General features: G+C 41.0%; 2 protein-coding genes across 2 annotated transcripts; one reads left to right on the top strand and one right to left on the bottom strand.

The window, feature by feature from the left end:
• Positions 1-351: 351 nt before the first annotated feature.
• Positions 352-8994, bottom strand: LOC310932357 (acylamino-acid-releasing enzyme). Its single transcript, XM_083895664.1, has 21 exons — positions 8666-8994; positions 7330-7465; positions 6917-6992; positions 6757-6832; positions 6560-6660; positions 6345-6479; positions 6134-6225; positions 5942-5979; positions 5730-5851; positions 5580-5640; positions 5128-5222; positions 4678-4729; positions 3804-3907; positions 3010-3142; positions 2835-2918; positions 2676-2756; positions 1666-1754; positions 1254-1447; positions 1062-1164; positions 604-710; positions 352-487 (listed from the first exon to the last, which is right to left on the bottom strand). Exons 1-21 carry the CDS (start codon positions 8781-8783, stop codon positions 388-390), a joined length of 2097 nt encoding a protein of 698 aa, XP_083751790.1. The 5' UTR covers positions 8784-8994; the 3' UTR covers positions 352-387.
• Positions 8995-9773: 779 nt separating this feature from the next.
• On the top strand, positions 9774-20754 carry ifrd2 (interferon-related developmental regulator 2). The gene is made up of 13 exons (XM_083895373.1): positions 9774-10264; positions 11517-11573; positions 14293-14412; positions 14725-14809; positions 14942-15066; positions 15173-15330; positions 15427-15480; positions 16116-16294; positions 16390-16498; positions 16857-16991; positions 17085-17213; positions 17682-17771; positions 18631-20754. Exons 1-13 carry the CDS (start codon positions 10222-10224, stop codon positions 18709-18711), a joined length of 1365 nt encoding a protein of 454 aa, XP_083751499.1. The 5' UTR covers positions 9774-10221; the 3' UTR covers positions 18712-20754.
• The last annotated feature ends 558 nt before the right edge of the window (positions 20755-21312 follow it).

The following is a 21312-nucleotide window of genomic DNA, read 5'->3' as shown; positions in this document are numbered from 1 at the left end:
GGTGATAAAAGTGATAAACATGGCAACGTGCTAAACAACAACATTAAAACCAGTTAGCAGTAATGTTATTGTGGCTAATCAGTGCACTGTATTTACGTTGGTTAGTAAAGCAGTAAGTGCACAGGCAGAGACTGCCATCTCCTGGACATTATGGATATACTGGATAAAATTAAATTTGTCAGGTTACACAGACACATCATATTTATAGAAAAACCTTGTTTTAAGAATTTGAACATTGGGCAACAATGTAAAATTAATTATTGTTTAATTGTAATTAATTGGCATTTCTGTAAGTGTTTGCGACCAAATGAAATAGACTGAAGATATACATTGAATTGTACATTGACCAGACTTTTTTTATTTTACAAAATGATGTAACCTTTGTGTTCAGAGATACTTGTGCAGCCACAGCACTATGTTGAGGAAGCAGTTGGCCTGTGTGCCCACTCTGGACAGTGAATGTCCGTCCTCTGCAAACCACAACAGTCTAGAGAGACAAACATAACAACAGACAGAGATGTACGTCAGAGTTAAACACAACTACTTATTTCTGCTGTCAGGTGTTGGGACTGTTGGGATTTGGGAAATACTAAGCTGTCGTACCTGACAGGTGAATCTCTGCTCTTCAGTGCTTTATAAAGCTCCAGACCCTGGTGAGGTGACACTCGTCTGTCTCTGCCTCCCAACATCAGCAGCACTGGAGCCTTAATCTATATACAGATAAGTAAAGGCAGTTGAATAAATACAAACAAGTATAATTTCCTTTTTTGACACTCGTTAACTTGTGTCAAAAGTGGCTAATTTGTTGTGAACTTTCAGGTTATAATAAAAGAAATAAAGTGTGAAGTGTGATTTTAATGGAATGTGTGGAGAAGCATTCAATTCTTCACTATTCTATCTCAGACAATGACTGGAAAACTTATGTCAGAGATTTTGGGGTCTGACAGTCACTGCATTCTTGATGCCTCATTAATAATGCTGTGTTGTAATTTACAGAACCATTATGTCCTCACACCACGTGTATAACATGTACATCATGATTAAGTATGCATGTGTCTGACCTGAGCAGCATGTTTGATGGGTGACCTGTCCAACATAACAGCCAGAGCTTCAGCGGTGGGTAACTGGTCATGTGAGTACTGAAGGCCTACACTGGTGTAACGCCTTGAGACAGGGAGAGAGAAGAAGATTCAAAGTACAAAGTGGTTTGAGTTTTGAAAAAAAATGATGTCTGTATTATGCACGTGTCTCACCAGTCCACAATGTCACTGGTTCCCAATAAAGTAGCAGCGTTAATGACAGGGTTCCTGGCTGCACACGCTCTGTAGTACTCGGGGTATTGACCGACCAGATGACAGGACAGGAAGCCCCCGTGAGAACCACCAATTACAGCCAAGCGTTTGGGGTCAAGGGTCCGGTCGCTCTCCAGTGCAGTTAGCACAGCCCTCTGAAAGAAAAACAGTGAGATTAAATCATCTTCAAGGTGAACCCAACAAGATGTTTGAGGTGCATCACATGACTTACTGAAAAGGCTGCTAACTGTCAACAGAAGTCATTAGATTCTCATGTATATTACAGATTTCTATTGAGTTATATTTACTCTTCTGTTTGTTTTTAGCTGCCCTCTATCCTCGTCTCTGGATCTAAAAGAGTCACAGCCCTTACCTGCACGTCTTTTACATCCTGGCTTCCAATCTGACCAATCAGGGACAGAATGCTGTCTTGGCCATAACCTGTGGATCCCCGGTAGTTGACTGAATATAGAGAGAGAGCGAGAGATTGAGAAAGTCTAAACTGAAAAGTTAACACCAAAAACATGATGTGAATTCAACAGGTTCCCTTTTTCAGTTGTTCCACCAAAAGGCCCTGGTTTTCTGTAAATATGTCGACACAGATTTTATACAAACAATCACAATACAACCCACCACAACTTTTACAGTTTACCTTGTATAATTGTGTAAAAGTAAAGGACAAGAAAATGCAATTTATGTTTCACAATTTGAATTTTTTTTTTTTAAGCTGCAGTTGCTTTTGCTGATTTTGTTGTTGATAATGTTATGATTCTGTCTCTTCATGAACTGAAATGGCACAAGAGTATTTTTATGCTGTGTCCAAGAAGCATTTATCCCCTCAATCACCATGTTTTTTGAGCAGACGAATTCACTTCATTAGACGGATTATTGGCACTGATATTAGGCATTTTAGAGCAGATCGGCATCAGCCTTTTTTTTAATCCGACGGCCCATAAGAGATCAATTTATTATTTATTTGTTTAAGTTTTCATTTAACTTTATAAGACATGCTGCTGAGCCTGGGAGCTTCCTGCGATTTTTGTTAGATTTTTTTAAAACAAATATGCCATTGTCTAAGATAAAAAAAAAAAAACCTTTAATATGTTGCAAATCTGAAAAGCTGTTTAATAAACATATGTTTAATGGCATTTAAAGGTTAAAGTTAAGTGTTGGTGTTTGTATTATTCAAAATTTTACTGCAAATGAGTCGGCTCTCGGCCTCCTTGAACACTAATAATCGGTATCGGTATTGGCCCTGAAAAAAACATCGGTCTATCTCTAGTTCTGAAATGTTCACAGGAACTTCTTTATGTTGTCAGTCATACTCCTATCTCCTCCTGATCAGTTCTGATGTCCTCATGAATACAAACAGAGGCATCTCACCCATGAGCACAGCGAAGCCAAGTTTAGTCAATCCAGCTGTGGTGCAGTTCCACTCGGCAGGGAACTGTGAGTGAGGGCCACCTGAGGGAACGAAACAAACACACAGAAATAAGTTATAATGTGTGTCTTATCTGCATGCAAAAATACAAACACACTGACCGTGGATGAAAACGACCAGAGGGATACTGGACACATGGAGGGAATGAGACGGTTTAACCAGGACAGCGCCAAAGTCCAGACCAGCTAATGAAAAAGAGAGAGAGAGAGACATGGTAAGAGGACAGAGGAAAAGGACTGAGCAGGTTTTATCTGGAAGAAGAGATTGAACGCTCACAGTAGTGAACATTGTCCTCCTCAGGTGGCGGTGTAACATCTAGACTCGTCCAGTAGAAGTCAAAGCTGAGAGGAGGCTGCTGCAGGGTTCGCCAGGACACCGGTTCACCTGCTGAGGGAAGGAAACCCACCATCTGCACACACACACACACACCAAATTGATTATTATTTTTTGTCTGAAGTAAGATGTAGGAGTTTATACTAGTGTTAGGCATTAAGTTGATGTTGATGTTAATGTGTTGTTGATGTGGGTTAGGGTGAGTGACCACATTTCTCAGTAGTCCTCATGAAGACCAAAACCTGATTATAGAACCTACTTTTTGGGGAATTGGTTTAGTTTAGGGCTAAGAATTTAATTGTGGTTAGGTTAGCATTAGGGTTGGCATTAACCGTTTGTGGTTAAGGTTAGGGATAACACTGTGTTTACTGTATGCTGTCCAGATGAATGGAAGTTAATTCAATGCCTTGAGAAGAATAGCTGTGAAAACCTGTGTGTGTGTATGTACACAGATATTACTAATGTTGTGGGGACCGAAAGCTGTTTACGCAGTCACATTATGGGGACTTGTCTTCCTTGTAGGGACAAAAAGTCCCCATAATGTACAAATGTAATGTATATGTAATGATTACATTTAAAGGTGAAGATTAGGTTAGTTTAAGGGTAGGGTTAACGTTAGGGTCGGGGTTAGGATTAGGCCAGTAGTAATTATGGTTAAGGTGAGAGTAAGTCTCCAGGAAATGAATGTAAGTCAATGCAGTGTGTGTGTGTGTGTATGTGTGTTGTTGTTGTTTGACCAGAGTGGGTGGTGTATTGGGGCTGGAGCAGCAGACAACCATCAAGTCCCCATGGACTGTCAGCAGCTTCCAGCTGCCATAGATTTTGGAACGATCAGATGGACCTGCAGATAAACAAAACAGACAGAACTTTGGCGAAAACAGTAGTTAAATTATTATTTTTTTAAATCACATCTTAAAACGATTTAACCACATTAAGTTGCACAGGCAGACATTATGTCAAGACCCCAGAAATAAGAATCAGATGATGATGGTGTGCAGAAGATTCATGAAATAAAATGCTAATTTCCTTCATTTACAAATATATATATTAATTTTTTTTTCATAATTATTCATTTAATTTAATGAAAGTTTATCTTCATGGTGGATGTTCAAGTCATGTTTCTGTAACCGTTGACATTTATTTTGAAATTCCCAGGCAGGATGTTGTCTGTTGGTCTTGTCATACCTTTCAGTTCATGCGTGTGCTCCTGATGATCGGGATAAAAATGTGGAGGAGGAGGAGGAGGAGGAGGAGGAGGAGGGAGAGGATGATCAGGAAGGGAATCTAAAGGAGGAGGAGGTGGTGGAAGGACAGAGTCAGAGGTGGATTGAGAAACTGGAACAAATGGAGGAGGAGGAGGTGGAAGGGGAGGGGAGAGAGGAGTAGAAGGAAGTGGATATAGGAGAGGGGAGAGAGGAACAGTAAGAGGAGGAAGAGGAGGTGGAGCGGGGAAAGCAGGGGGAAGATGGGGAAGCCAACAAGGGGAAGGAGGAGGGGGAAGCATGGGAGAAAGGGAAGGATGGAAAAGTTGAGGAGGTGGTGGAGGGAAACAAAGTGATGGAGATGAGGACAGAAGAGAGAGAGGAGGTGGAGGAGAGGATGGACTCTTACTATCAGGGAGGGAAGTGACTTTCTTTGATCTTCTGTCAACCATAAACAGATCCTGAAAAGACAAAGTGGAGGCCAAATGTTTGCATGAAGAAATCACACATCCAAAGTGAGAGGAAAAGCACCAGAAACAGTGGAAACATTTAAGCAATGAAGGTGTTTTTTTAGGAACAATGTGACAGTTTGAGAACTATAATTAGACTGAGGGTGATCTTTGCCGAGTATAAATCCTGGAAACAGAAGGAAACTACAAACATGACTGTGCCTAATATTGAACCAGGCTTCATAGATACTTTGTAAACTCTTAACAGATGGAAGCTTGGCTTGGATAAACTAACAGACTTTGGCTCCATAAATTACTTCAACAACATATAAGTGGTATTAATATTCTCATCGACTGTTGGCATAAAAAGCTATGAATATCAAACTGTTCCCTCCTTATATGGTTGTTACCTTCCAGTTCCTGCGGGCGCTGCTGAACAACACTCTCTGACTGTCTGCAGACCAGCAGCAGGAAGGAAGAGCCTCATAAACACCTGCAAACTCATCTAAAGAGAAACAAGAAAGACAGATTTTGTTTTACCTCACATCCTCCACCAATTTCTCTTTCATTAATTCATTTCATTTATTGTATTCATTATGTGATTTTAAAACTCTGCTAAAGGTTTCAATTCATTTTAGTTCATTAAAATGTACTAGCTTCATCAATAATCTCTGACAACCATGAGATAAAACTGATATTATTAGAGTTAAAGTGCAAGTTTTTATCAGTAGTGTTATAAAAAAAAAAGTGATGGCCAAAGAGGAGAAGTCACAGCAGTTATTATACTACATCATGACTTACAGTCATGGTGATGCTAAGGGTAAAGTCACTTAGGTACACCAGCCATAAGTCGATAACCTACCATTCTGTGGTCTGTTGACAACATCTAATAGTGTGGACGTCTTCCCACTCCTCAGGTCCAGCTGTGAGAGATTAACAGTGACTCTTTAACTGTTGATGTAAGGAACAGAAAAAGAGAGGGGGGACACAGAGAGAGAGAGAGTAGAGGTACCTGTTGGAGACTGAGGCACTGATTGTGAGGACCAAACACTTGGCCCTGCAGGTAGATCAACGTGGACCCGTCTGGACTCAGCCTAGGACAGGACACTGACCGGTTGTTCTCTGACAGACACTCTGGTTTGAACGGAAGGGGGATTCGAGGATCAGATTAACTTTCATTAGCGAGTTTAATTAATAAATCAAGGGCCACAGAAACATACTCACCACAGTCTCCGTCCAGATCTAGCTTGAACAATGCCGATCTGAAACACAATTTAAAGAGAGATCTCAAATGAATAATCCTTTTGACTCTAACAATCCATTAAACTTTTCTTAGGTGAATTCTACTGCTCAATAATCGAGGAGGTAAATGCTTCTTGCCCTCGTCCCAAACAAGCTTGAGCTTCTGTAACTGACCTGCGGTTGGAACAGAACATCAGTCCGAGTCTGAACGGTTCGTGGTACCACCCGACGAAAAACACAGACTGACTCCCGGGAGCCCACAGAACCTGGAGGACAACACACAAGCACACACGTCATTTTTACAGAATACACCAGGACTCTAAAGTCACACTGTAACAGTCCAAATCCCACCCAAATCCTGCTACGTACGCTGATGTATCCTTACCTGTCCAGGTGAGATGTCAGGCTGAACTCCCTGCAGCACACTGACAGTGCCAGCCTGAAGATTCGCCACACAGATCACTGGGCAGCTCTTGTTGGTCAAAGCCTCACCCCAGTCCTCGCAGTACACACTTGAGTCCTGTTTAGACACAGTGACATCCATAACGTACACACTGTGTTCGATATTTATCACGTTAAATGTGTGTGTGTGTGTAATACCGTCCCACAGGCAGATTTTTCATCAGATGTATCCTTGCTCTTCTCAGCCACATACAGCAGTTTGTTCTCACACTCTGACCATGACAGACAGCCAAACTGAGCTGGAAACACAATTATTGCTATGTCATTACAGAAACACATAACAATACCAGGACACAAAACAAATCACATGCAAAATCAGAGAGCATGCCTCTTACCGTCGTCATATACACGGCCATGTTTGTTGAGAGCAGTCAGGTTGAGGCATCTCCTGAGGCCATGGCTGTCCCATATCTAAACATTAACATCCACAACAGAATCGTTCAAAATGCCCAAACATCAAGCGTATGGTGTGGAAAAGTTTCCTCATTTTCTCACCTCCAGGAACTGATAGCCACTGGTCTCCTTGACAACCGCCTTCTGGCCTTGAATGGGAGAAAATCCACTTAGTAACCTAAAGATCAGAAGAGAAAGAATTATGTTCAGCTTGGCTACAATGAAAATATAACAGAACAAAAGTTTTACTGCTCTCTTTGGTTAAAAAAAATAATGTCTTATCATAATTAACATCCCTGATACTTGTGTCAGAGTGTTATCTGAGCCGTTTTGCACCTTTAACACACTTTTACATCCCTGCAGACATAAGATAAGGTCAGCAAAGATAAGATTTTTTGCTGCTGTTCAAATTTGTCTTTATCCCAAAGAGCCACAACATTTTTTTTTTTTTTGATTTTCTGAGAAACACATTCAAAATTCTTACTGTGATTTAAATTAATAACAGCACAACTCACTCTCTGGACATAGGAGTGGAAGGTCCGGGGGGGAGGACAGTCTTAATGCTCTTGTGGTCATTGCCCTCTGCGATTAAAGTCCACTGCTTGGAGAAGTGAAGTCTGGACCCTTCGACCAGCTCACTCTGTCTCCACACTGGATGTGGACACAGTGAGGAATTGAGAAAAGTTAATTCATGTCTGTTACTTCAACAAACCAAACTTATGCCAATGTTGGTTATGCCAATGCATCCACGTTTACAATATTACAAAGTATTGTTCAGTATGCCAAACTTATAGTCTGCTATCTTGTTCTCATTGGCAAAATGACATTATCCTTGGATATGTGTATGTTGTTGTTTTTTTACTGGAGGAAGAAATGTGTGGCTTAATTTCATTTCAGCACAAAATCTACACTCAACAAAAATATAAACGCACAAAGAAAAATTTGTAGTTATTGTTATGTGACAAAACAGAGTAACTATCCAAAAATAACAGATGTATCAATAAACTGGCTTTAATTTGCGAGCATTAGGATCAATGTCAAAACAAGTCCTGTAGTAATGGCAGGAAGAACCCAATGGGGGTCGATGATCCAAGTTCACAAACTTCAATAACGTGTGTCCACCATTAGCCTCAAGCAGAGCGTTACACCGGTGATGAATGGACATCACCAGGTTGTCGATCGTGGCCTGGGGGATGTTGTCCCATTCCTCCTGCAGAGCCACTTGAAGTTGTCGGCCGTTCTGGGGAAATGGAACTGGAACCCGCTGGCGGACACGCCTATCCAGAACATCCCAAAGGTGTTCGATAGGTGACATGTCTGGTGAATACGGCATTCAGTTGTGTTGCCACAGCTGTAACACTCAACGCAGCACTCAGCATGCCAATTGTAGTGATTGTAGTCAATAGGAGTGGCCAAGTGACTCTGGACTACTGGGTTTGAGCAAAACAAATCATTCCATAAACAAATGCATCAAGAATCTGAGAAAATGTCATGACATTCTATTTTTGTTCACCATTTCAAGTTTGTGCGTTTATATTTTTCTTGAGTATAGTTAATGTGGTCATTGAATTACAATGACCACATTTGAGATTCTTAATTTTCACATTAATGTTTAAAATCCTCTAACATGTTATTGTAACATTGTAACATTTTGTGACATTTAAATGTTTTTGTAATGCCAACCCCTATGGTTTTGTAACATAAGTTTTAAAGTAGTTGTATTGAAAATGAGCACAAACACAGATGAACTGGCAGAGAGTGGCCGTACGGTGGCAGCAGAGAACAATTATTTATAAACAAAATAAAGGTTGAGCATAGTAGTTAGTAGTTAGCAGTAGCAGCTCTGCTCACCTGTCGTCACAGTGCAGACCTGGAGCCCCGCGAGCTGCTCCTCCTTCACATGGGCAGAAACAGGAGCAGGGACGCCGCTGACCTCTCCGTAAACACCGGTGATGTGTGCGGGCTCCATGCGTGCCTGCTGCCGCACACAGCTTAGAATAACCTGCTAAACCTCAACTACCGCAGAGACGCTAAGTGCAGGTGGACAGTGGACACTGACAGACTATAGAATAGAAGTCATAGCGTCATAGAATAAACTCATTCCTGACACTAATGAGACCGTTATTATTGTTATAACAGGCAACGGCCTCGAATGATAACAGACAAGTTCATCAAGTCATTTACACAACTCTCTCATTTACTTCTACTCCACATTCGACCAATACAGAATCAGTGCCTCCATGTTGGTTCCATGTATGGACGATACCACTTCGGTGTGGTTAGAGGGGTGAACCGCCTGACAGTGGCAGTAAGGGGGCGGCAGAGAATTACATTGTTGTTTCGAAACTTTTTTAGCTTTACAAACACGCTGTGTAATGGTAACAGACCACAGTTCAACTTTAATCCGCTATTTTGACAAATAGTAAAGTTGTAAACACGTTTACAGTATGCAATCATATGCCGTTGTAGTCATTCATATAAAAGCATTTTTATGTGCAACACTGTATGTATTCTTCAGTATAGTTTGTAAGGGGATGGGAATCGGTATTGGTTCGATACTGGTCAAAATCACTGCATCGGATGTCAGACAAATAAATTATGTAAAACCTGTGTTTGTTAATTTCTTTTTATTTGGCAGAGCAATATTTGTTACACAGTTGGATAATTATGTGTAAGAAATGTGTTGTTAACAACTTCATAGTTCATAAATCATATAAAATGACAGTATCAGACAAATATAGTATCGGATACAAAAAATGGTATGTCCCATCCCTATTTGTAAGTGATGTCATTTACAAACATATTTGTGATAGGCAATTATGAATAATAATGGTCAAACATACACAAAAATTAGTCAAGTTAGGCTTTCAAATATACCACTGCAGCAGTACATGACAAACCTGGCAACCCCGCTGCCGGTCTGGTGTATAGTTACACAGAGGAAGATGGTGGACTTCGTGACAGCAGCGTGCTCAAAACTCCGTCCTAAACACTCTGAAAACTCCTCACTATCTCAACCTGGTGTTAGATACAGATTACCCGTGGACAATCACAGATAATAGTCGGCGAGGACCGTGAAGGAAATTGACTTTTCCTCTCCAGACAACTCGATATCTCAGTGGAAAGAGGGCGGAGAGTTGCTGAACGTGGTGGCGGTTGGCGTTGGAGAAGGACGCTAGTTGCCTTTAGCTCAAGTGTCAACACAAGAGTGAACCGGCATTTTTCTGGAATTTTTCCACCCATATAACCCACGGAGGTCACACTGCGGTGGCCGCTGCCTCCTCCATATCAGCGGTGCTAAAACCTGTGAGGAGCGGAATCTGCTGTTGGACAGAAAGTAGGCTAACTTTAGCTAGCCCATTCCAGCTAGCTTTGTTGTGAACTGGTGGATCAAAGCGCTGCGCGAAATGCCACGGAGTAAAAAGGGGAAACGTGGCTCCGGTAAATCGGGTAAGTCGCTTTCCAAACACACTTTCTGGTATTGAAAACAACAGGAATGTCGTGACGGAATATGACAAGCTTTGATAGAAGTGATAGCACACACTGTCATCTTAACACATCCACAAAACAAAGTATTAATGAGAGGGAATGAGTGTTCTCTGAAGCCCCTCGCCTCAGCCTGTCATGACGCGTCACATCCATGTGGCTCAAAATTAGTCCTGCTGCTCAGCAGTGTGACATTTAGTTTTCAGCCACAGTTAGCTTAAATGTCATGCATTTAAGTTTCACTGAAGGTGTCTGGCACTGCTTTGCACCTGTCGAGGTGTGGTTAACTGTGTGGTAATTTTAGCTACAGTTGCAGGCCACATTCAACAGGTAAGCGAGTGTGTGAGAGAGCGAGAGAGAGGGGAAGAGGCACAGCACATGTGCAACAAGTGCTACAGGGTCTTCACTCTTCAAGCAGACGCACTGACGCAGGCACACGCATGGCTCACAGTGGTGTGGACCGTGCATGTGCCTGCTGGGGCGTTACTACCCTCTCACGTTTTATGGAGTGACGTTCTCTGGGAAATATACACGTGCTGTCTTATAGACACACTCTCAGAGAAGAGTTGCATCAGCTGAGGATTCATTTGTCACATGCGAAGGAACCATAACAAAAATAATTATGTAAGCGTAGGTTTGGGAAATGTTCTTCAACTCACTCACACTGGCTGATGTTGATGCTGAAAATGATAAACCAATGTAAGTTATTTAATATTTAGTTAATACATAATTTTAATTCAAAATATACATTCACTGTAATACACACACAATACATTTTTGAAAGTGTTGGTTAATAAAGTATATTCACTTAGTAATTTTTTATATATTTTTTTAAATCTGATCTGAAGTAAAACATGTTGACCCAAATAAAGCATCATAAATCAGTCATTAAATGCCCTTATTTCTTAAGTTTGACATCAGCCATTTGGTTGGTGGACCTCCAAACAAAAACAACCACACACACGCACATATTCCTGTTTAGTGTAAATTTAAACTCAAGAAGTAGGGGCTAGTAGTAGTATGATTGCAAACTCTGTGTTGACTGTGCCTCAGTCTCATACAAACTCTTGACTGGGAAATTGGAGCCCAGTTCTGATATTTTCTTCCCCATTATGGTCACTCCTGCATTTGACCCATTTTTCCATCCATCCACCTTTCTTCCTCCACCGTGTATACCCTTTATTTTATCCCTCCTCCTACCATACATCATCTCCAGGCTCTCTACGTCAGGAGGTTCTTCAGCTGCAGCTGTCGGCTAAAACACCTCTGAAAGGTAACTCCTCTGCCCTTTGACTCCAGACCTCAGCTTCATGTCTAACTTGGGGCTTGGTCAGAACATCACTACGCTTGAACGTCAAGTGCATGCAGGAACCTCGGCAGTCCCGCTCTCACTTATTACTTTTTTTTTTTCTTTAATGCTTGCACGAAAGTGTTATAACTGCTTCCTTTTTTAAAGGACCGTCTGGCTGTGTCGCTGCTTATTTGTGTTTTTGCAGTACAGCAGTAACATAATCACTCATCTGGCAGGTGTTCACTGTCCTTATGGTACACTTGAATCCCGAACTTCATGTTGAGATTGATATTATGTAAAAAAAAAAAAAAAGATAAAAAAACTACGTGCAATAGGCCATCGAGTAGTTGCTATTTTGATGATGAGGTTCATCATCGCATCATCAATCAAATACACAGTGAATACTGAACTAAACTTTGACTCAAAAGTAAAGCTTCCTGGAGACTTATTTGTTTATGTAAACTCCAGGATGTTTGACTAGTATTCATGTGATTTCAGTTCTGCAGTAATACAGTCTAATTTGAAGTTGGGTGTCTCGAATGTAAAGCTTCTACTGCCAGTCCGTGATCAGGGGGACTCAAATAGACTACCACCATTTTGGCTCAGCTTAATCTGTCAGAAAACATGTCTTCTTTAGGTTCTGACTAACAGACTGTTGGAGTTGTGTGACCGATTGCATGAAGTAGCAAAGTGGTTACAGCATGGGAGCTCACACACACCAACTGTGCTGTGTGTGTGTGGGCACAGGCCTGCGTGGGAAGGCCTTCCCACATACAGCATGTGTGGAAAGCTGTAGGCTATTAACCTTTACAGTGGCCAATAGTTCAAGGATGATGACTGGGAAATAACTGGCTAATACAGGTTTTTATCACTAGGCTTGTGAGTGACAGCGTGTAGGCTGTTTCGTCAAAGACAGTCATGCTTAATTACAAAAGAAGGGTAGTCAGGGTTGCCGTTAGGTTTATCCTCCGTGGAAAAGACAGAATTTTGATTGGCTTTTAAATATGATTTCTGTGCTTGGTTAGCTGTAAAACAACATCAAAATGGTTGTTAATTAAAGAGATCATAAAAAGATTATGAAACAAGTTAAAATTGTACTGTATATTAAAGGAGCGCTATCCTGTAACTCCTTCATAAACATTTGACTGCTGTAATGTCTGTTGATGCTGAGCAAGTGTTTATAAAGTGCTGATCTCAGCAGTTTCCACCCTTTTTATAAAAGCCAAGCCACTCTTGAGGTTATGTTTGTATTGTGAGCTCAGCACTCAAACATTTAAACATTCAGTTTTGTAACTGACTGTTAAATGGACTGACACTGTTGGGTCACATTTGCTGTAACAGTGACCTCTGTGTTACCCCAAATGTACCGTTTGACCTGAGCACAAACACACACACATACAGTATGCACACAAACTGTGTGTGACGCTGACTCTTCTGGATTGTATACAGTGAATTAGTGAGTGAATGCATGTTCACTCTGGTCTCCAGTAATCCCACCAACAGTAGACCGCACCGAGTCAGCAGTAACCTGGCTGTTAGCATGCCTGGCTTCTACTCCCTATTCTGTTACTGCTGAGTGCAAACATTGAGACACAGATTGTCTAATACTTCCAATAAAAACACAAGACGACAGAATTTGCTCATCATACATCATTATGTCATCTGTTTTCATGGAGGTGGAATGTGGAATTATACCTACTGTAAGATGTGTGATATGTTAAATGTAAACGACTTCACATAAGTGCAGATACAAGTTACACATCTGTTTGAATAACTTATGTGTAAGCTGGAGGAGGCTCCATCAGTAAGAATCAATCATATACATACAGACATTTTTCAAGGTCTCAGTAATGGGTCAGATGATTTGTAGAGAATAGAGAGCTTGTGAGCTCTTGGTGAGTGACGGAAGTTTGTGAATGACAAATCAGGCAGGCTTTGTCGCTCCTCCCTGTGCGTTTATGTGTCCCAGTGCATAAGAGGAACTCTGCTGGTGGTGTACTGTTACTGACATAAAAAGACAGCTGAGCAGAGGAAAAGCCTACAGTCGGCCTCCTTTAACCTGCTGTTACTCACTGGGGAATGGCCACCAGCTGGGCTCTGGTCAATTTTGTCTACTGTTAATCAGTCCTCATCTTGTGCCAACTAACCACTTTAGAGCTCTCATTGGCTACTACAAGTCACATTAGAATGTTGTGCCTTTTCACTGTGTAATAAACAATGGCCCAAATTACAACTGAAGTGAAATAAAAACTCTATTTCTGCCAAAAATGTTACCATTGTATGTGGTGCAGGGATCTACTTTTTTACAGCAACATAACAGATCCACTGAAGAAAATAAGACCATACAGAACATTTTGGAATAATTAAAGCTCTTCTAGTTAATAACGCTGATCTGGAATCATTCAGATACAATTTTTCCATTTCATTATTTCCAGCAGCAGCAAGTAACAACTGCTGGCGCCAAGCTCAGTCTTGTCACGACATAGATAGTCAGCATTGTTGAGATCAGCTGACGTTAAATCACCTTTGACCTTGCCATATTGTCAGCAGGACTATCTATGTAACATACAGGCCTTTTGTGTCATGTCATGATTAGAGGTGAACCATTCACATTTGGTCAGTTGACATCATTATCATCAGTATCTCTCTCATCGAAACGTAATATGCTTCTCATGTCTCTTCTCTCTCTTTCCTCTTCTAGGTGTTAAAAATGGGGTGAAAGGGGAGTCGGGTGCCAGTGATGATGAGCTGACATCTGATATACTTAGCCACTGCAGCAGTGCCAGTGAAACCGCATCGGTTTTGGAAGACACGGGCACAGGTTAGTTCCGAAATGCACTATATATACACTGCCAGGCAAAAATAGTCACATACTCAACAAGCAGCAGTATGATCTGGGGTTGTTTCAGTTAGTCAGGTTTTACAATGTGCTGGAAAAGACAGCGGTCCTACTCTCATACATATTGGTGAAAAAATAGCTTTGCACAAGGTGGTCCAATAAAATATTTGAGTGAGTGTCAGTGTGTATGACTGTATTATTTTGACACAGGTGCTGTTTTCGTGAGCCAAAGTAAATAAATGCAGCTCTCTGAAACTGTTCATATAATGAATTGTGCATGTTTTCCAAACTCAGCTGGTGAGCAGGTGGATGAGCTGACTGCCCAAGAAGAAATGGAAGACAAACTCAAACAGTGTATAGACAACCTGATGGATAAAAGGTGGGCAACATTTTCCCCTTTTTTGTTTTGTTAGGAAGATATGTATTACTAAAAACAGTCCAGGAAGTGATTTTGTTAAAGAAGAAAAACCACTCACCTTAATGTCGTCTTTCCCTCGCTTTTCTCACTCAGTGCTAAAACTCGCCTCGCTGCCCTGGAGTCGTTGCGTCAGGCCTTCTCCTCCAAAGTGCTGTACGAGTTTCTGACAGAGAGACGCCTCACCATAAGTGACTGCTTGGAAAGAAGCATTAAAAAAGGTTAGAGTTGACAATATGGATAGATATCTAATAAATAAATATCTTGTTGGCAGTAAAACATCAGCTGCAATAACTGATACCTTTTACCGCCCCTCTGTGTGTCCAGGCAGTGGAGAGGAGCAGGCGGCAGCGGCTTCAGTCTTCGCGCTGCTCTGTATCCAGCTGGGCAGCGGAGACGAGGCAGAGGAGGGCTTCAAGATGCTTCGTCCCTTTCTCACTGCCATCCTCAATGACAACGGTGCCAGCATAGTCGCCCGACAGAGTGTGAGTCACTCCGTCGTTAACCTTCAGCGTTGTTGGACAACATTGAAGGTTTAACCGAAAGTAATTACATCTGTCGTTATTTGACTTTCCTTACAGTGTGCCAGAGCTCTGGGGATGTGCTGTTATGTGTCTGCTGCTGAAGACGGAGAGGTGAGACTTTAGAATAAACTAAATTATTGTGCCCAACCAAAACTGGACTTTGAAAATACCTGGTTCTCCAACTGAAATTTAGGTAACACTTTAGATTAGGGAACACATATTCACCATTAACTAGGTGATTACTAACATGCATATAAGTAGCATACTAGCCCTTTATTAGTAAATATTAAGCACATATTAACACCTTATGTAGGGAAAATCTTAATTCATGTTGTATTAGAGGTAGAATAAGGTTATTTAGAATAAGGTGTCAATACATGCTTTAATGATTACTGATAAAGGGCTAGTATGCTACTTATATGCACGTTAGTAAGCACCTAGTTAATGGTGAATAATGTGTGGGGTAATCTAAAGTGTTACCCAAATTTGTGCTACTTTCTCAATGTCGGCCTAACACCAATTTAACTTGCTTTGCGCATGTGCCACAGTTCCCTGAAATAATAGAAGAAGCTGATACACAGAATAATAAGACCACAGTAACAGAAAACAGACTGATTATGTTCGGTTTTTTGAAAAATCTGTAAAAAAAAATATCTTCATCGGACAATAGGCGACAGAACTGTTGTTCCAGTAAAACTGATTCTGAGTCTGTTTCCTCTTTCTTTTTCTGTGCTCTGCTGTCACAGGACTTGATCAAGTCCCTGGCTCTTCTGGAGAGCATATTCATGTCTTCCTACCCCAACAGAGAGGGGGCGCTGCCCACACCTAAACCTGGGAGTGCAGGCCTTTACAGTGCTGCACTGCAGGCCTGGTCACTGCTGGTCACACTCTGTCCTGCATCCAGACTGAGCGTGCTGCTGGACATGTGAGTGCAAAAAAAGAACACACACTGCTCACTGTTAATGTCCAGAGGTGTACACATCCTTAAGTAATTAACTCACTCCATTTTCTGACCCGCAGTCACCTCCCCAAACTTCAGGCGTGTCTAGAGAGCATTGACGTCAACTACAGGATCGCAGTGGGAGAGACAATCGCCCTGCTCGTGGAGCTGGGCCGAGAAATAGACGAGGTAAACACATGAACGCGTAGTTAAATGTGTGTTTAACAGGAAGAGCAGGAAACACACAGGCTAAGACGGTAATTACTGTGTCTGATGAATCAAAGCCTGCAACAAACAAACTTGCCAGACGTGCAACTTCCCACAGCAACATTCAGCGTCAGAATGTCAAAAACTCTGACAAGACAAACACTATTTATAAAAGTTAAAGGGCACACGTGTGCACAATCAAACACACACTATGAAATAAAACGGTAACTTCCTTTTTTTGGAAATCTACTTGGCCCTAATCCGTTTTCCATTGCAGATATGCATACCTGTGGTTCTACAATAGCGGTGTTGTTAATGTGATACTGTCGCACTTGTGCAGGGATTTCAGGTGGAGGACAGCGAGAGTCTGTGCGAATGTTTGAAGAGTTTAGCGACCGACGGCAACAAACACCGAGCCAAGAACGACCGGAGGAAACAGCGCTCCATCTTCAGAGAGGTGCTACATTATATAGAGGTATGTTTTTAGAGCTGCAAATCAAACGATATTTGTGATAATGTGTCGCGCGACAATTTACGTGAACTCGCAGTCGCCTCTCGTCTCTGGCAGAGCGAAGACTTCACCGAGGAGAAGATTAGGTTTGGAGTGGAGAGCATTTACATCGACGGCTGGATGAGGAGAAGAATCTACGACGCTTTCAAAGAGATCCTGGAGTCTGGAGTCAGACACCACCTACAGGTCAGGAAACGCAACTAAACGCCCTATTCTGAGGCTTTGAAAAAGAGTGTGGCCTAGTAGTGAAATCCGACATGTAAGCCGAGCTGTGAAGGCGCTCAGTGAGAGCAGCCTCTGGATGACACGCACGCAAAGATGGAGGAAGTCTTGCACTATTTTTTACTACTTTTTTGACTTTTTTCTTCCATATAAACAGTCTGTATTTATATAGCACTTTTCAAGTCTATCCATCTAACTGTGATCTGTGCTGGTCGACACAGTGTAGTCACCGACCCACATTTGAGTGGGTGAAATGCGATGAGTGCAATAAATAAAGCATCAGCTCAAACATAATTCACTGTCCAGCACTTAAGCTGAGTGGTACTTGTACTGCAATATGTAACCAGTAATGACTCATTAGACGGGAAATGATATCTGACGTTTTATGAGCCTAATTGTGTGTGTGTGTATGTTTTTGTTGTTGCGGTGCAGTTCAACCCACTGTTGAGAGACATCTTTGGCCTCGGTGCCCCCCTCATCTTAGACGGGACTATCAAAGTCAAAATCTCCAGGTTTGAAAAGGTAAACGAGCAGCATCGTCGTTCCCGACTCTGTTGTCATAATATTGTTTTATAACAGGGTCACACGCTCAAACATCAACTCATGTGAGAAACATTAACTACGCATATTTATCGTCATATTTTGACAGATTGTATTCATGCTGTTTTGAACCGTTTTGAAATGTAAACACTGGGAGTTTAAATGTGGAGTCCCTCTTGGTGATTATACCTAGGGATGGGCATTCCATGCAAAATCACTGTTGTATCTAATTATTCAAATAATTGCCGAAAAATCAGATCCGGAGCCAGTGATTAATTTCAACACGGAGGGCCGAAGTACCGCTGCTCTGTGGAGCTCTGCATCTCGATACATAAACCATCTTCTACCGCTTTATCCTCCTCATGAGGGTCACTGTGCCAATCTCAGCCGACATATAAGCGATAGGCGAGGTCCACGCTGGATAGATCACCAGTCCATCACAGGGACACACAGAGACAACCATTCACTTTCACACTCGCACCTATGGTCATGTTTTTAGACTGTGGGAGGAAACCGGAAAACCCGGAGTAAACCCACGCACACACGGGGAGAGAACGCGCAACATCAATGCAGTAAGGCCCTTGTTCTGACCACATTTTTAAATTCTTAATGACTAATGTCTTGCCTCAAATGATCTTAAAACACACATGGACGCCTCATGATCACAAGTATATATTTTCTAAGTCCCGCCTCTGAGATCCACCATTCTAGTCTGATCTGATGCTGATAACAGTACAGTGGTTTCTTCGCTACGCTAATGGACTTTTTAAATAATAACCATGGCCCTTTAGTATAAAAATGTGACACTCATCTCTTCACGTCTTTTCATTTTCATCCACAGCATCTTTTTAACTCGGCTGCTTTCAAGGCCAGGACTAAACAAAGGAGCAAAGTCAGGGACAAACGGGCTGACGTGATGTGAGACGGCGAGAGGATCAGGACGACGTGAAAAGGGATAAATAAAAGGAGGAAATCTGTGGTGCCGTGCTGAGACGGATACAAAATGAGGCCTTCAATGCTTCAGCTGTCTCTCACACACTCACTCTGCAGATCCATAACAGGGCTTTTCCACTTTTCACCCGCTACTTAATTCAAGACGGTCACTATTTTAAATCGGGAACAATTTTGCTTTTTTGTTTTTTTTTGCAGAAAATGGGGTTAATAGTTGCTGACAGTATTTTCCACAGTAAAAACTTTAAGCCACGGCTAAATGTATTTTATGTAGGGAAACAAAAAGAATCATGTTTAAAATGAAATCTAGAGTAAGAGTCAAACATTTCAAAAACATGACAGTGTGAAGAACATTCACTGAAAACCTGATGTTTGTCGTCGTTGCTGCTGACCACCTCTTGTGTTTTCACACATCAGTCAAACTTTGTTTTAAACCTCATTTCTGTTGCATTTTTCTGGACGTAAAACGGGTCTCGGTTCATCTTTGAAAACCAAAAAAAAACAAAAACTTCCACCCACGTTCATATCCCGCCTTTACACCCAGAGTCACTAACTTCAGCTGCCAAACCACAAAATGACTTGACAAAGAAAAATGTGTGCGAGTGTGTTTTTATTTGACTTTATTTAATCTCATTAAATAAGTAAAAAAAAAAAAAAACTACATGATACTGATTAAATGGAATGAAATCATTGAGTTAATATTGTCATCTGTGTATGCACCATCGTTCTGAGAGGAATAATGCATTTTAATCATCTCTGATGGGTAATTCTATTTCACTTTCTAATTTATTCAAAGGACAGTGTCATTTTTAAGGGGAATAAGAACTGTTTACATACAATTATGGGAAGAACATATGAAGGTTTTTTTTTTTTTTTTCTTTCTCCCACTGTGGGGGAAATATGTACTTGAATCATTGAAACCATCCGAGCCACTTGAACCAGAGCTGCTGATAAGAGGTTGTTTGTGGTATTTTCATCAGTTTTACTCTCAGATATTCCTGATTCAGCAGCCGTTGACCTCACATAATCTGTCTGATCAGCTGCTCTGGTGTCGAGGCACAAGGATCAAGTGAACTAATAATAATAATAATAATAAAAAAGAGTATGTGACCACTTCGTTCTTGTCTGTAATCATATTGTTCTTATCTTTCTGTTCTGGAGAGACTTCTTTTAAAGAAGGTCTTAAGTTATTGGTTTAAGAAGTAAGAAAATGTTTATGTTTTTGAGAGAGATTTTGGAGCTCGATTAAAAAATGTAAAATAGAAATATAAAAAGCATTTGCAGCAACCTTTCATAGAGGTCAAAACCTCCATTTTTCCCATATTTTCTAAATATGAAGGTTTTAGTTCTGTAAAATTATTATGTACATAAATTATCTTACTTTTTTATGCTTTATGACCGACATAACTGACAACTACAATGAACGGTCTTTTTGAAAATTATTATATTTTTGGCTTTTGGAGAATATGACATTGTAAATCACCACATACTGTACTATGGTATTTTTTTGCCATTTAAATGCCAAATTGTACAGCATGTAAAAAAAAAAAAAAAGCACCAAACTGCATCATGAATTCACAGCAAAAGACAATTAGTTTAGGAGGAGACATTTTAAATGTACGTATACTCAACAAAAATATAAACGCACAAACTTTAAATGGTGAACAAAAATAGAATGTCTTGACATTTGCTCAGATTCTTGATGCATTTGTTTATGGAATGATTTGTTTTGCTCAAACCCAGTAGTCCAGTGTCACTTGGCCACTCCTATTGACTACAATCTCAGATTGAGTATTTCAACTCACGAGAGTCATGGAGCATGGCAGAATGGTGGTCAATATGTGTGACCAGTACACAGACGCACCTTGTGGTCTGGTCAATAAAAGGGCACACCAAAATGTGGACTTTTGTCACAGATGTCACAAATCACGAGGGAGCGTGCCATTGGCATGCTGAGTGCTGGGCTGAGTGTTACAGCTGTGCCAACACAACTGAATGCCGTATTCACCAGACATGTCACCTATCGAACACCTTTGGGATGTTCTGGATAGGCGTGTCCGCCAGCGGGTTCAAGTTCCATTTTCCCAGAACGGCCGCCAACTTCAAGTGGCTCTGCAGGAGGAATGGGACAACATCCCCCAGGTCACGATTGACAACCTGGTGATGTCCATGCATCACTGGTGTAACGCTCTGCGTGAGGCTAATGGTGGACACACGTTATTGAAGTTTTTGAACTTGGATCATCGACCCTCATTGTGTTCTTCCTGCCATTACTCCAGGACTTTTGTTTTGAAATTGATCCTAATGCTCGCAAATTAAAGCCACTTTATTGATAAAGTTGTACTGTTATTTTTGGATAGTTATTCTGTTTTGTCACATAACAATAACTACAAATTTTTCTTTGTGCGTTTATATTTTTGTTGACTGTAAATAATGTGGAAAAATCTTTAAATAAAGACATTATTCATAGACTTAACCAATAGTTTACACTTTATGTAAAACAAAGACAAAATATTAATAAAGAAATTTATTACATTTTAGAAAAAATATTATATCACACACACAACTCCTT

The sequence above is a fragment of the Microchirus variegatus genome, assembly GCF_963457635.1.
Source record: "Microchirus variegatus genome assembly, chromosome: 9".
NCBI lineage: Eukaryota > Metazoa > Chordata > Actinopteri > Pleuronectiformes > Soleidae > Microchirus > Microchirus variegatus.
This window is presented reverse-complemented; position numbering and strand designations above follow the sequence as displayed.